The 16915-nt window shown below is 41.0% G+C and overlaps 1 protein-coding gene across 4 annotated transcripts in view; it reads right to left on the bottom strand.

Moving 5' to 3' along the window:
- Positions 1-16915, bottom strand: part of LOC140483931 (voltage-dependent calcium channel subunit alpha-2/delta-2-like) — an 839332-nt gene that overhangs the window by 227487 nt on the left and 594930 nt on the right. For all 4 annotated transcript variants that reach the window (XM_072582777.1, XM_072582773.1, XM_072582774.1 and 1 more), the window contains 2 exons: positions 9518-9649; positions 8615-8672 (listed from right to left, as the gene is read on the bottom strand). In XM_072582777.1, coding sequence (XP_072438878.1) covers positions 8615-8672; positions 9518-9649 — 190 coding nt within the window. The remainder of the gene's footprint in view (positions 1-8614; positions 8673-9517; positions 9650-16915) is intronic.

Genomic DNA, 16915 nt, shown 5'->3' with positions numbered 1-16915 from the left:
TCCAGAGAAAGTCTTTTTGGTATCTAGCTTGTTTGGTGAGTTTGCAAGATAAAAAGATGAAGATAAATTATATAGATAGGGCCCTGACAAGGCATTTAACAAAGAATAATTACTCTTCAGTGGCAATTCATTGTTGCCTAGCCAGAAACTCACCACAACAGTTGTGAAAAGTGAGATGACAGAGCAAGAGGGCCCTTGTGTCGCTAGCTCCGAGCCAGAAGGTCTGAGTTCATATCTCACTTACTCATGAAGTATGCAATAATATCTCTGAATAGGTTGATTAGAAAATGCTTGCCAAACTCACCAAACTCTAAAAGGTAAAACAAGATACTCCTTACGTTGAGATTAGTCTCGTTAGACCTCCTGTTCAATTATGTCACAAATCTTTCCAAAGCCCACGTCATTCTGTAAGATTTCACTCCCTCTGTTCACAAACCTGGGTTCATGTGACAGATATTAATAAAAAAAACTCTCAGCTAACTAATTCCCAGATTTGGAGAATTATTAGAGTAAATATTGTATCAGTAAAAATGAAATGTATCACATTGATTATAAACCTTTTACAGTTATATTTGAGATGTTTATTGTAAAAGTTAATGTAAATATACAGTGTGTTTTTATATGTATGGAAAACTTAACAGAATAATAGATAGAGTAACTATTATTAATTAACTGTTCCAATATTGTAACATCCTAATAAAGACACCCCTTGGCAAAAATGCAAATTCAGAAAAACAGAATTGTCTCACAGATTAACCCAGTGACAGAGAGAAGCCCTCAGTTTCTAGCTGTAACTGAGAGAGTGAAAAGATAGTTTCTACTTTTTGAAAACTCAAGCAGATTTTACCCTGTTGTGACTCCAACAGCAACTGCTTAAAGCCACAACTATAAGAAAAACCAGAAATCCAAGTCTGTGACAACTGGTCACACTCATCAGGGCTGCTTCTATTGTTCCAACGTTTAAAACAAAACCCAGGGCCTCACAGGGGGTTTACCTTACTGACTTGCCAAGTAGACAGCTGGGCACCTCTGTCTTAAAACCTCTCTTTTAAAAAAAAGAGGAAAAATAGCCTCTTAAAGGTTCTAAATATGTGTTAAATAGGTATTGCATTTTTTGATGTGACTGGCTACAAGTAAATGGTGTTGCAATTTCTGCAATTAATTAATTTTGATAATTAAAATCTGAAAAAAAATCTAATGATGTGATATTCTGCTGCTTTTCAAAGATTGAAAGTTGGTCCTTTGGGTGTATAGGATGGACAAATTGCCAAAATAATTTACAAATCATTTCTGAAAATTTGTTATTCTCGGCTCACTGGAAGCATATCCAGGTCTCCAGCATATCGAAGGTAAGGAAGTAGGTCTCCCAGTGAAGAAACTAAAGTATTCAGAAGAGAGGGAGAGAAAATCCCAAAATGCAACTGATAAGGGTTGATGAAGAATTCAAATAAAGTGAAAATGATGGCACAAATGTATAATGCATTTGGAGTTGTGCTTCAGACCTCACTAAGATTTATGTACCTGTGATTCTGACATATCTTTTTCATCTACTTTAGGATGAAGTACATCCAAAGGATTGGATATAGTGATGAGGTTTTCAACAAGTTTTGAATGGGCTTTCATGAATGGTTATATTTAAATCCTTATTTTATCTCATCCTTGCTTGAGGTCTGCCCTTAGTCGGTTTTGTGACATTTAGCAATTGGGACTGTATGGGGCTTGGCCACAACTGTATGAATTTGCATTAAGTTGACAATCAGGCTATAAAGTGCATGGGAGTAATTGAGGGCCATGGGTCAGTGTGAGTGAGCATGGGGTCATGTGAATGAATACGGGCTGATATGGTGTGAGGGGTAAATGCAAAAGGACATAAACCTTAACAAAACAACTGGGATGAGATCCCAGAGAACAATGTCAGCTTTTTAAACAGACTGTGTCAGCAGCCTCCAATGTGGGTCCAGAAGCATTGGAACCAATTTTGTCCATCTATTCCAACCAGGAAGTGTTCTGACTCTTGCTATCCCTCACCCTGTGAGCAGAAATCAGATCCATTATCTCTCTATGGGGCTCTGTGCTAGATTTTATTTGATGATACTCCTGTGAACTTCAGGATATCATAAACTGTATCATACAAATACAAACTGTCATTGAGGGCATTGTGATTGCTGCCATAAATACTTTTTGATGTTTGCTTGCAAACAACCTCTTTCCCCTTGACTACGTACTAGAGCAAACATAATCCTGACCACCCTTAATGGGGGTAGTGTACAGCTCTGTAGTAAGGCCACTTTCTATGCCCACTCCTCCCTGAAAGGAAGAGTTTGCAAAATCACCTCTTATGTATTGCAACAGAAAGGAGTGCCTCAAAGCTCTGGGAAAGAATAAGTTTGTGAAGATCGGGGAGAAGAAATCAAGTTTTAACACTATGAACATAGGATACCACTTAGCCTGTGATAATATTGCATGACTCCACATTAACCTGACTGTACCACCATGGTTAACTTAGCTGATTCACTTGTCTCTGGCAATGTGAAGGCCAAGCGCACTGATGCTGAGTCCACGCTATCACTCTGACCTTTTGGAGTGCATATGATGAGATCTTGAGAAAACATAATACTGACTTCTCCCCTGTCAGAATTTGCAAAGCATAGAAACTATTCTGCTGCAGCTAACAGCTTGCTGGGTGCAGAGTGACATGTTAGCAAAAACTATTCATTGCTTTCCGAAATTTTAATCCCTTTTGATTAACTTGATCTGCAGGAAAATAAAGCTTCCCAACAAAAGATGGGCACTTTTTCATTCTTTTGCAATCAGACATTTTTAAAACCATGCAGGAAAATAAAGTTTTTGGTTACTGACTGGATGCAGTGATATTGTAACGTGGGTTTGACTATTCTCCATTCAGCATCAAAAATACAGGATCAATGTCGAGCCAATTAGGGACCAAAATGGGGCTGTACACATGCACGAAAGATGCATAGCTGCGGCATTAAATGAATATGTTGCATCTATCTTTACTTACAAGACAAATGCTGCCCAGGTCATTATTATAAAGAAGAAAACTCAATCACTAAAAGGGATTAAAATTTATGAGGAGAATGTATTTGATAAGCATCACTGCTATAAATTGACAAGGCACCAGAACCGGATCAGATGCCTTCAAGGATACTGGAGGAAGTGAGAGTTGAAATTTCAAAGGCACTGGCAATAATCTTTCAATCTCCCCTGGAATCAGGAATGGCGTGGAGGGCTGTAGAATTTGACACATTAGGCCCTTGTTCAAAAACTTGGTACAGCAATTACAGAGCAGTCAGTTTCATTTTAGTCATGAGGAAATATCGAGAAAAAAAATACTCAGGATAAAACTAACAGTCATATGGAAAAATCTAGGTTAATTCAGAAGAGTCAGCTTTGTTAAGAGAAAATCATGTGTAACAAACTTGCTGGAGTTTTTTTTAAAGTAACAAGGGCGACTGATGAGGGCAAGGCAGATGATTTGGTGTACATGGACAATGTACATGCCCAATTTAGAAGGTGCCCAATTTAGTGCCACACAACAGACATGTGAGGAAAGTAATAACACATGGACTAAAAGGACCAGTAGGAGCTTTGCTATAAATTGGCTGAGGGATATGGAAAAAGAGTAATCGTCAATGGATATTTTTCTTATTGGAGGAAGGTTTATTGTGGAGTTCCCAGGGCAGTATTGGAACTACAGATTTTCCAAATGCACATTAATGATATAGATCTTGGTGTGCAGGGGTCAATTTCAAAGTTTGTGGATGACACCAAATCTAGGAGAATTATACACTGTAAAGAGGACAGTGTAGAAGTTCAAAAGAAAATTGACACCGCTGGAGCAGGTGGATAGGTAGCAGATGAAATTTAATGCAGACAGGTGGATCCACTTTGGCACAAAGAACATGGAAAGGCAAAATAAAATAGGGTGTATTGTTCTAAATGGTGCATGTAGGTGCTTATGGTGGGCAGAGGAGGGAGAGGGAGAGAGAGAGAGAGAGAGAGAGAGCTGTTAATAAAGCAAAACAGTATTCTAGGCTTTATTAATGACGGTTTAAAGGATAAGAACAAGGAGGTTCTGCTGAACCCATACAGGACACTGGTCAGACCTCAGCTGGAGTATTGTGCACAGTTCTGGGCTCTGCACTATAGGAAGGATGTGAATTCATTGGAGAGGTGCAGCAGAGATTTTGGAAAATGGTTTCAAGAATGCAAAACTTCAATTATCAGGTTAGCTAGGAGAGGTTGGGACAGTTTTCCTCGACAATGAGAAGGCTGAGGGGAGATTTGAGAGAAGATTGCAGAGTGGATTAGGAGAAACTGTTCCTACTTCTAAAATGATTAAGAACCGGGGGCACAGTTTTAACATGTTTTGCAAAGGAAGTAAATGCAAAACAGAAAAATGTCTTCATAAGGTGAGTAGTTTGGGTTTGAGATGAGCTGCCTGAAAATGTGGTGAATTCGGAACCATTGGATGATTTGAACAGAAACAAACGTGCAGGTTCAGGGGAAAAGGCAGGATATTTATACTAAGTCACAAGGCTCAGAGAGGCAGTGCACATGTCATCACTGAATGACATGTTTTTGAACCATAACAAATCTGTGATGTCTGGAATGTTGGATATGTGATCGGACATACACTCACTATGCTTGCTATGGGTACAATGCAGCTGTGGTTAGGCAGAAAGGTGATGGAGAACATCAACGTCCCCTAAGTGGTCATTCTCCTAATAAGTTAGGGGGATAACATTTCATACCTATCAAGGAGAAGGAGCACCAGCAAGGCACCACTTGGACTAAATCCCAGGGGACTCCAAGAGTGCCCTACTACTCCACTTCTCATTGTGACCCGACTGCTCCAGCAGGTCAGGCTGAGGAGGGTTCTTTTATCTCTCAAAGAACCCTCAGCAAGCTGGAACATCTAGTCCTGGACTACCACAGGACATCCACCAAAGTCATCACAATCAACAGAGCATAAGAGCCAGCAGGTTGCCTTCATTTAAGCGGTGGCTATTAGGTTGCATCTAAACACAGTGGCAGGATCAATTAACGAAGGTGCCACAGGTATGCTGTGCAGATGAAACACTCTTTAAATACGCATTCAATTTCATTTTATTTGTATGTTATATTTTGTCATGTTGTTAGTTGCTGCAATGGTTGTTTAAAGATGTTGCATTTGATTTTCTGTTAAGTTTAAAAGTATTTGGGATGCAACATTTATCATCACATGATCAGAAATGGCATCTCTGACTCACATGATATGGTCAGAAGTTACATGACACTAGGTTATAGCCCGACAGGTTTATTTGAAATCACAAGCTTTCGCAGCCCTGCTCCTTCATTAGCAGTGTGACTTCATGTGACTTCCGACCTTGTCTATGCTCGTCCAACACTGACACCTCCACATTACATGATATGAATTGGTTTAAAGCTGGGGACCTGGAACACAGCTGGCAACTCAGTAGTTAGTGTTCACCTAATTATCTTCAGACTGAGGTTGTTGCCTGGGCAGTGTATGTATTCTTTCTGGCATGTCTATGATATAGTTCCTTATAAATTATTGGCAACATTTGCTAACTGTGTCATTGAGACATGTGCAACTCCGTCCCAAATAACAAGTGAATGTAATTTCGAATACAACATGCATATGGATTTGCTTGTACCAAGGACTGCAGAACTGTGTTAGTGGTAGCAGGAGAGGGTAGTGTTACATGGGCAGTGTTCTGGTCTGGCTGGCACTGACATTGCAATTTTGCCTGAGCATTACTTTCGCGCCAGTAGGATGCACAATATTTAAGAATGCGCTGCCCACAAGATCAACACGGCAGTTCGGAGGCAGGGTCACTTGATCCAAAACTGATTTTTCTGATGCTGCCAGACCTGCTGAGCTTTTCCAGCAATTTCTGTTTTTTCTTTCTGACTTACAGCATCCGCAGTTCTTTCAGTTTTAATTTGTCATCATTTGACTCTTAATTACAAATTTTTATAGAATTCAAAGTCCACCATCTACCATGGCAGGATTCAAACCCTAGTCTTCAGAACATTATCTGGTTCTCTGGATTAACTGCCTAATAATACCACAAGGCCACTGTCTCCTCTATGATGATGACCTTTAGTGCTGTCAAGATGCTGCAGTCCGCTCAGAAGCTGGTGACAATAAGGCTGTCCGCTATCTCATGGCATTGTTCTGGAATGTGCCACTGCTTCCAGAAACTTCCTCAGCAGCAGTATCACCCTTCCTTACTTCTTTTCAGAAGTGACGGCTGGCCCCTTCATCTCCCTCTTTGCAAATTCGTCTACATTTTACTGACCAAGGTTGTATTAGATACACTGGACCACAGCAATCTTGAAGACTCTCTCAATTGAGTATTGCAGCTCTCTGCCCAAGTGGTCCAAGCATTGTAATTATCTTCAACAGCCCAATGGTGTGCTTGATTGCGGCCTTAACTGAGGCACAAGCAGCATTGTACTTATCCTCAGTTGCACTTTATGGGTACCACACTGAAGTCATTGAGTCAGGGTTTTGGTGGGTATCCCCTGTCCCCAATGAGACAAACTCTTGCAGTTGGTGAGGGGGAGCAAACAATTTTGGCACCCAAGAGTTAGGGAGGATCTATGAATAATTAGAACTTTCTGGATAGTGTGAAGGGATTGTTTCTGCTCATCACAGCCCAGTTGTACATTCAGAGTGAAGGTTTTCATTAAAGAATGCTGCTGATTCCAGGGAGCTCACAAGGACATGTGTGTAGTCACACTCCCCTTGCAGCTCTGGAAATCCTGCAGGACTACTAATGGTATCTGCCTGGTTCTTTCAGGCTGTTTTGAATTTAACCAAATTGGAATGCAAACATATTGGAAGCTTGAAAAGAGGCACTGGCAAAGCAGTTCAAAGCTGAGGTAAACTATCAGCAGTATTTGCATTGGCTTCTGGTTGTCAGCATCCTGTACTTTTTGACCTTCTGCTGTTGCTTTTTGCTGATATTCTGGCCACTGTCCAGTCTTGTCCTGAGCCTTTTACAGCTGGTTCCTCTGTAGGTGCAGAATCACTCAGCCGACTTAACCCATCAACATTTCTGGCAGAGCTGATCTGAACATATTACCTGGAACAATTTAGTGGCATCTTCTTTGTGGGCTTCCTCCCTCCTGTCCTTAATATTTCTTTCACAATGCAAAGTCCTAAACCTAGCATTGGGAAGGCCATGGTCTCTATCCCCTCCACTCTGATCAAAACTATCTTGGAGAATGATTAGAGATTGCAGCCATGTCCAGTGATGCTGGAAATTGAAGCCATCACTGTGCTCCTTCATTCAATTATTACCAAGCTTCCTTCATCACCCTTGGACTTCAACCCTTGGATTTCCAGAGCTGCAAGGGGAGTGTGACTACACACATGTCCTTGTGAGCTCCCTGGAATCAGCAGCCTTGCCCTCAATTACGTCCCACTCACGTCCTTATCAACCATGACACTATCAGTGACTCTTGGGCTTCCCCCAGCAGTACAGAACCACTCCTCAACATTCTCTCGAATATCTTTTATAATATCTCTAATCCTAAGCTTCCCACACTTACCCTTGAGTTTCAGGCTTTTGGAATAATCAACAAAGCTATGGTATGTTAAACAACATAGCCAGAGGGAAGAGGAGAGATTATTATTAAACCATATATAACTCTGATCAGAGTTCAGTGTACCTTGGGTCGAGTTCTGATCACCAACAAACATGATAATTAAGTGTTGGAGATAATGCAGAGAAGATGACTGAAGTTGATCCTGAATATAGGGCTTTGAGGTTTGAGAGAGAAAAAAACTAGAGACCCTTGGACATTTTCAGCCTTGAAAATGGTATCAAAGAGATGAAAAGATAAGCACAGGACAGCGTTTTGAATTCAGCTGCAGCAGCAGAACTAAAGGACAGAGATTGACACTGGTAACAGCCAACTTTCATATTGATATCAAGAATTCCATCTACAAACAGAAATAGCGATTAAGACTGGGAGTGAATGGAGGACAGAGTGATGGAAGGGAAACCTCGGAATCACCTTCGAAACAACTCCATGAAGCAGTGGGAAACATAAAATGACTCTGGACAGAATACTTTAGAAGGGCTGAATGGCTTTCTTCTTTCACAAGTGTTTTGGTGTCGTGTTTGGGAAGTTGTTTATTCTGGCACGCTGCGTGAAAACTGATTACTTATCTGCAGTAACCAAGATAATAAACACCGACTGATTTCACTTTGAATTTATCTCAAAGATATTTAGTTTGCCCCAACTAGTCATTTCTGAGTTTATCTGCAACAGGACGTGCAAACCCGTGTCCCTACATTTCGATATTCCCCTTTCTTTTGACTCATTACTATTAACTAGCTCAACTCTAATGAATAGAGATTTACCTGACCTGGTAATTGGCTCTGATCTAATCAGCAAACACATTTCAATAAATCTTTATAAGATATATGAGTAATGTAAAGCTGAGGAAGGAGTTTATTGATGTGTTTTAAATTAATTTTCCATTACACAGGTCATTTTCATTTGATTGAAATCTTGAACATTAATTGCGTATGATTTTGCAGCACACAATTCCCATTAACCCCTCACTCACCAGGGTCTCCGTCGTACATCATACAGATCAATCTTATTGGGAAGGCCCCAAGGAGTTGCTGCAAAGAACACAAAAAAGTTACAAACAGTCTTTCTGTGATAAGTAATTCTGTGATGAGGACTGAATAAGAAAATTTGAATTGAGACATGCATTTAATTCCACATTTTTTAATGAAGGTGTGAACCTCTGCAAGTTAAACTTCGCATTCTTTCAATGAACTTTCAATGTAGCAAAGTTAATGCCACGAACCAAGTTAGTACCAGTTGGAACCTCTGATTGTTGCGTGGTACTGTAGATAGCATCTTAGCTCTGAGCCAGAGGCCGAGTTTGGGTCTCCTCACAGGATTTATTGGCCATGAAAAGTGTGTTCCTGACATAGTCAAATAAGTAGATTATCAACCTGAAAATCCGGCAATTTACCCATGGCAGATCATGAGAGCAGGACAGTCTCAGGTTCAGCCAGATTAGTTCTGTAACCATAGAGCAATAAGTTCCCCCTGTTAAAGACTCCATGTACAGATCTTTCGTGTGTGTGTGTCCTGTGCTTTGAGGGATGAACAGAAGGGTCTCAAGTGCTAGCACCGAACATCATTGGATTATTCTCACTATAGAACCTCCTGTGATGGAGCCAGCAGCAGATGTCAGCTTTTCTGCTTCAATGGGCTCACATGTAATTTCCAAATATGCAAAGTAACATTTTTCGACATGGGCTTGAGCATATCATCTCCCGATTGAACAACAAGAACGCCAACGTGATATGTACTGTGCTTCTGTTATTTGAGTGTTACAATTGCCTAACTGTTCAGAGTCCCAGCTTATAGAGCAGACAAAGAGATATTTAATCTTTAAATGCAGGGTTCCTTTCTGAATTTTACATTCCGTGATCTGGTGTCACTGACATACCTGGATAATATCTGGTCACACCTGTGGCACTACCAAAAACCTGCCAGAGCAGTGAGGGGTCCACTTCTCGGTTACGCTTGAATACATCCTCCAGAGCAGCTGTCCAGTTCAACTCATTAAGGATAACAGTTGCTGAAAACACAAAACAAAAGACATTGAAAACATGATGCAGCTTAAGAAGATGTGACATATGGACTGTTCTTATTCCCTTCGCCAACCACCAAAATAATGAAGGCCATCCTTTTCAAAAACAACTTTTTAAATTCTACAAACAATCATAAGCAGCAATTGTGGAATAAAGGTCTCATTGATATGTGATTACCACTGACTGCACACCCTGAAGTTCCATGTTGAACATCACTTGAAAGAAGCAAAGGATTTATTCTGGGTGGGTACTTCACCGACGGTCACCAAGTGGCTCACTAGTACGACCACTGACAGAGCTAGCCTGGTCTTGGAGGACGTAACTCCTGGATTGGGCCTGCAACAGGTGTGAGAGATCCAGGTGTATGGAGAAAACCTACATGACATCATCGTCAACTTTCTGTTCGTTGCAGATGATTCTCTCCATGACAGTACTGGTAGGAGGGAGCACCACACAGTCCTTATGCACAGAAAGCCTGTCTTCATACTTTTGTGACATTACTAAAATTTTAAATGGGCTAGCTTCAATACAGATTTAGCAGCTTAAACTGCACATCCACGAGGCACTGTGAGCAATCAGAAGCTGAACTGTGCTCCACCAAAATATGTAACTTCATGGTTTGGCTGTGCCTGATTTTACCATTACCATTAACACAGGGTCCAAAGAGTATTCAGCAGAACACAGCATGCCAGATATAGTACCAGACCTGCTTAAAAATGAGGTGCCAACTTGGTGAAACAACACAAGATGCATGCCAAAAACTAGAAACCACAAGCTGTCAATAGTGTCAAGTGATCTCATAACCGACAGTTCTGCAGTCTCTGTACCTATCCATGAATATTGATGGACAATTAAAGTAGTAATGCTAAGAAGAGGCTTTATAGATCATAACACCATAAATATATGAACAGATATTAGCATTCAGCCCATCAAGTCTGTTCTGCCATTCAATCATGGCTGATAAGTTTCTCAAGCCCATTCTCCCACTTTCTCCCTTGATACTTAAGAACCTATCTATCTTCATCTTAGATATACTCAATGGCCTGGCCTCCACAGCCTTCTGTGGCAATGAGTTCCAGAGAGTCACCATTCTGCTTGAAGGAGTTTCTCCTTATCTCCAGTCTAAGAGGTCTTCCCTTTACTCTCAGGCTGTACCCTCGGGTCCTCGTCTCTCTTACCAATTGAAACATCTCCCAAACATCTACTCTGTCCAGGAAACTCAGTATTCTATATGTTTCAATTAGAACCCCCCCGCCTCATCCTTCTAAACTCCATTGAATATAAATGCAGAGTCCTCAAACGTTCCTCATTTGATAAGCTTTGCATTCTTGGAACCATTTTTGTGATCCTTCTCTGAACATGCTCCAGGACCAGAACTTCCTTCCTGAGATATGGCACCATGAACGTCACCATTCTCAGTGTTGGTGAATCCCATCACAGAAGGATTAATAGTCAATTGCATCACATGTGCTTTCCATCAGCAGGAGCAAATGAAACTACTGATGGCATCTTCACTTCTGCGCAGACAATGGAAACATCCTGGAATGGATCTTTTTGAGATTAAAGGGTGAATATTTTCAGTGAAACGTAGGAAGTAGGCCATTTGGCCCTTAGAGTATACTCTGCCATTCAATATGATCATGGTTGATCACAAACTCAGGACATCTTCCAGCTTTCTCCCTATATCGTTCGATCCTTCTAACCCTAAAAACTATATCAAACCCGTTCTTGAAAAAAATCATGTTTTGGCCTCAACTCCTTTCTGTGGCTGAGACTTCCACAGTCTCTCAGTGACAAAATTTCTCCCCATCTCAGTTCTAAATGGCCTACTTTGTATCCTTAGACTGTGATGCCTGGATTCCCTGGTCATCATATTTTTCATGCGTTACCCTATTTAGTCCTGTTAGAATTTTATAGGTTTCTATGTAATGCCCCCTTCATTCTTCTAAACTCCAATGAATATAGTTTCAACTAATCCAGTGTCTCATCATATATCAGTCCTGCATTCCCAGGAGTCAGAGATATATAGTCATGGAGTTATACAACATTTGAAAAGGCCCTTCAACTCAACTTGTCCATATCAAGCAAATAGGAGAAAGTGAGGACTGCAGATGCTGGAGATCAGAGCTGAAAATGTGTTGCTGGAAAAGCGCAGCAGGTCAGGCAGCATCCAAGGAGCAGGAGAATCGACGTTTTGCGCATGAGCCCTGAAGAAGGGCTCATGCCCGAAACGTTGATAATTCCTGAAGAAGGGCTCATGCCCGAAACATCGATTCTCCTGTTCCTTGGATGCTGCCTGACCTGCTGCGCTTTTCCAGCAACACATTTTCAGCATATCAAGCAGATATTCTAAACTGATCTGGTCCCATTTGCAGCATTTGTCCCATATCTCTCTAAACCCTTCCTATTCATTTACATGGCCTCTGGATGGGTACATGTTGTAATTTTACCTGTGTACACACTTCCACTGGCAACTCATTCCGTACATGCATCACCAATGCATGAAAATGATTCCCCTCAGGTCCCTTCTAAATCTTTCCCCTCTCACCTTAAATCTATATCCTCTAATTTTAGACTCCTCTACTCTGGGCAAAAGACCTTGGGTATTCATTCTATCGATGCCTCTCATGATTTTATAAATCTCTATAAGATCACCCTTCAGCCTCTGACACACCAGGGAAAAAAGCCAAAACTTATTCAGCCTCTCCCTATAGCCCAAAATATCCAATCTCTGCAACATCCCTGTAAATATTTGCTGAATCTTTTCAAGTTTAACAACTCCTTTCTGATAGCAGGGCTACCAGAATTGAACACAGTATTTAAATTGAACACAGCACTTGGAAAATGACCCTTTTGTTCCAACTCTTTGTTTCCTGTCTGCCAACCAGCTCTCTATCCACATCAGTACCACATCAGCACACGACCTAAAGGCCTCACCAATGTCCTGTACAGCTGCAACATGACCAACTCCTATACTCAAAACACTGTCCTCCTGTGTACCTGTGACTCCACTTTCAAGGAAGCATGCACCTGCATCCCTAGATCTCTTTGTTGGGCAATACTCTGCAGGGTCCCACTATTAACGATATAAATCCTGCCCTGATCTGCCTTAACAAAATGCAACACCTCATATTTATCTGAATTAAACTCCATCTGCCATTCCTCGGCCCATTGCCCATCTATTCAAGATCTCGTTGTACTCAGATAGTCTTCTTCACTAAACTACTACACCACCAATTTTGGTGTAATCTGCAAACGTATTAACCATTCCTCCTATACTCACATCCAAATAATTTATATAAATGACAAAAAACAGTAGACCCAGCATCAATCCTTTCCTGATATAAAAACTGGAATGTAGAAACTAGAAGCAGGAATAGGCCATTTGACCCTTTGGGCCATCTGTGTCATTCAATGTGATCATGGTTGATCCTCTACCTCAATTCCTTATTCTTACTTTCTCTGCTCCATACCTTGATTGCCTCATGAGTATCTATTGCATTTCACCTATGGAAGTATATCCTCTGTCAGTTAGGGAGACCAAAGCTGCACATAAAACTCTAATTGAGGGATTGCCAACTGCAGCATAGCTGTATAACTGCAGTACGGCATTCCTAAACTTCTGAATTTTAATACTCCTGCAATGAAAGGCTTGTACTACTTTCTTTAACTAGTGTACAAGACACCAAGATTTCATTGTACAACTACATTTCCCAATATATCGCCATTTAAAATATTTTTTTCCCTTTTTCACACCAAAGTGTGTAATTTCACATTTATCCAAATTATATTACATGTGCCATGAGTTTGCCAACTCACTCAAGTTCATTTTGATAGTTTCATGTCTTGAGGGCTATTCCAAGACAAATTGAATGCAGCAACATTATAATACAAAGTATTGTGGTCTACAAAAAGCCAAGGCCATAGAAACCTTTGCTGCCCTTCCTCCATAGTCAGAGCATCCTTCCTCAGATAAGGAAACCAGAACTATATACAGTGCTCCAGGACTGGTCTCACCAAGGCCCTGCATAACAACAGCAAGACATCCCTGCTCCTGTATTCAAATTCTCTCACTATGCCTTTTTCACTCCTTGCTGCACCTGTATACTTACATTCAGCAACTGGTGTATGAGGACACCCCACATCTCAATGCACTTACCCTTTCCCAAACCTATCACCATTCACATAATATTCTGCCTTGTTTTCACTACAAAAGTGGATAACCTCACATTTATAGCACATCGGCCATGCATTTGCCCATTCACATAGCTTATCCAAATCATATTGAAGCATTTCTGCACCTTCCTTGCAGTTCACCCTCCCATCAGCTTTTTGTTGTCTACAAACCTGAAACTATTTAGTTCATTCCTTAATATAATATTGTGGATAGCTGGGGTCTAAACTCTTAACTCCTGCAGCACACCATTAGTTAATGGCTGGCATTTGGAAAATGACCCGTTTGTTCCAACTCTTTGTTTCCTGCCTGCCAACCAACTCTCTATCCACATTAGTACACTACCCAAAGTTCTATGTGCTTTAGTTTTACACAGTAATCTGTTATATGGGATGTTATAGAAAGCCTTCTGAAAGTCCAAATAATCTATATCTACTGGCTTCCCCGAACAATTCTACAAATTATAAACTCGAAAAATTCTAGGAGATTTGTCTAGCGTGATTTCCCTTTCATACATTCATGCTAACTCTGTCTTGCAAGTACTCTGTTCTCAAATCTTTTATAATTGGCTCTTGCATTTTCCCAACTACTGATGTTCAGGCTAACTGGTCAATGATTTATGGTTTTCTCTCAACTTCGCTTTTAAATAGTGGAGTTAAGTTAGCTACCCTATAATCAAAAATAATGTTTCCAGTGTCTATAGTACCTTGAAAGATTATGCCAGTACATCCACTGTTTCCAAGGGCACTTCTAGCTGTAACATTTGTCTTCACTAATCTTTATCTCTTGTACAATCAGTTCTGATATAATGTAATAGCTCCATTCTGTGTGATGTCGCGTCATAAGAAAATCGCGCAATAGCCATGCCATTTAAATAGGGCTAGAATCGCGTTATAGCCAATACAGGAAAGGAAGGTTCGCATTCTACAAATAATGGTCTAAATTCTCCAATTGCGTGAAAGCCGATTCATGTTGAAGAGACACATGTTATAGCAGAACCGACTGTATCTATACACTCAAGGGGTTTGGTTAGCTCAGTTAGCTGGATGGTTGGTGAACGAAGCCAACAGCGTGGATTCAATTCCTGCTGAGGTTACCATGAAGATGCTCCTTCTCACCTGAGGCTGGTAACAATCAAACTAAAACACTATCTTTTTAATGAAAGAACAGTCCTACTGTCCTCCAATCACTACAAAGTATGCTAATTACCAGACTTCCAGATGTGTTTTAGTCTAGTTCTTGAGAAATGTTATAACCACAACCCAACATGTGGGGACAGAAAATAATATAGTGCGAAGAAATAGGAGTGCATTGGCGTCTAAGAGGAGGCAAACTTCTGCAAAATTTCTGAAAATGGTCTGAATGTTAAACTGATAACAATTTTCATTGTGTCTCATAGAATTTGAAAGAAGGCATGGAGTGCTCAATTTCTCAATCTCCTCTGAGAGTGCAGAGCGTGGTCAGATACGCTGCTGAAACTGCCACAGTGGTTATCTTTGTGAGTCAGAGACTTGAGGGCAAATGTAATGTAAAGGGATGAGGTGAATATGTAAATAAGATAGTTGACATTGTAAGCAAAAACAGATATTTCTGGAAAAACTCAGCAGGTCTGGATGCAGCTATGGAGACAAATCAGAGTTAACATTTAGGATCCATGGACCCTTCTTTCAGACCCTTCTTATGCAGAAGATGGGGTGGGGGGAGGATGGAGGAGTAAGCAATAGGTGGGGATACAGTCCAAAGAGAGAGAAACACAGTTGAACAGACAAAGGAGTAGAATGCGGTTATTGTAGGCGAATGAATAGCTGCTAATGGGGACTATTAATGGCCATCAGTGGATTGTGTTACTAATTCATGTGATGACAAGGCCTAGTCTGAGGTGTTAGGGGAAGGTGCTGAAGCCCTAAAACCTGATAATGTGTCCAGAAGGCTGCAGAGTTCTGAAGCAGAAAACGAAGTGCTGTTTTTCCAATTTGCACTGAGGTTTGCCGGAGCACTGCAGCAAACCTGAGATGCAAATGTTGGCCAGAACATGGTGGTTTGTTGAAATGGCAAGCAACAACAAGCTCAGGGACTTTTTTGCAGACAGAATGTAGGTGTTCTTTGAAGCAGTCACTCAGTCTATAATTCGTTTCCCGAACATAAGGGAGAACACATTATGAGCACTGAATGCAGTAGACTATATTGACTGAAGTGCAAGTACCTCACCTGATGTGTTTGAGCCTATGGACACTTCGGAGGAAAGAAGTAAACAGGCAGGTGTTATACCTTCAATGGTGTCAGGGAAAGGTGCGGTGGAGCTATGGGGGATGTTGGGGGTGAAGGAGGAATGGATCAGATTATCCTGGAGGGAATGGTCTTTTTGGAAAGTTGACAAGGGAGGGGAATATCTGTCTGCTATTTTCATCCCACTGGCTGGGGCAGAAATGGTAGCAAATGATCCTCTGGATGTAGATGCTGGTGGGATGGTAGGTGAGGGCAACGGGGACCCTATTGCTGCTGTGGGAGCAGCAGCAATGAGGCTTGAAGTGCAGGAGATGGGTTACACCCAGCTGAGGGCCCTGTCAACCATAGTGCTGGGCATTCTCAGTTGAGGAGGAAGGTAGGTATTTCAGAAGGTTCCTTGTTAAAGTTGGCATCATCGGAACAGATGCAATGAAGAAGGAAGAACTGGGAGAATGGAATAGAATGTTTACAAGTAGCAGGGTATGAGGATGTCCAGTGAATGCAGCTGTGGGAATCGGTTGGTTTGTATTGGATATTAGTGGCCAGCCTATCTCTAGAAATGGAATTGACATTGTAATTGGAAAGGGCAGAAGTATTGTAGTGACCTGCATATAGTTAGTATTTATGATGTTTAAATAAAAAGGCAATGTTTGATCCAATATCAAAAGATTCCTGCAAAATTTACCAATTCTATTCCAGACCCAAGCACAGTAAACTATTTACAAGAATCTTACCTGGATCAGCCACATAAGTGCTGTTACTGCAAGAGCAATTAACATCCAGGATACTATAGTTTGAATAATTCACCTGCTTACTCCTCAAAGCCTGTTCACCATCTACTAGGCATAAGTCA

The sequence above is a fragment of the Chiloscyllium punctatum genome, chromosome 12, assembly GCF_047496795.1.
Source record: "Chiloscyllium punctatum isolate Juve2018m chromosome 12, sChiPun1.3, whole genome shotgun sequence".
Classification (NCBI taxonomy): domain Eukaryota; kingdom Metazoa; phylum Chordata; class Chondrichthyes; order Orectolobiformes; family Hemiscylliidae; genus Chiloscyllium; species Chiloscyllium punctatum.
The sequence above is the reverse complement of the archived record's forward strand: the minus strand, read 5'-3'. Positions and strand labels throughout refer to the sequence as shown.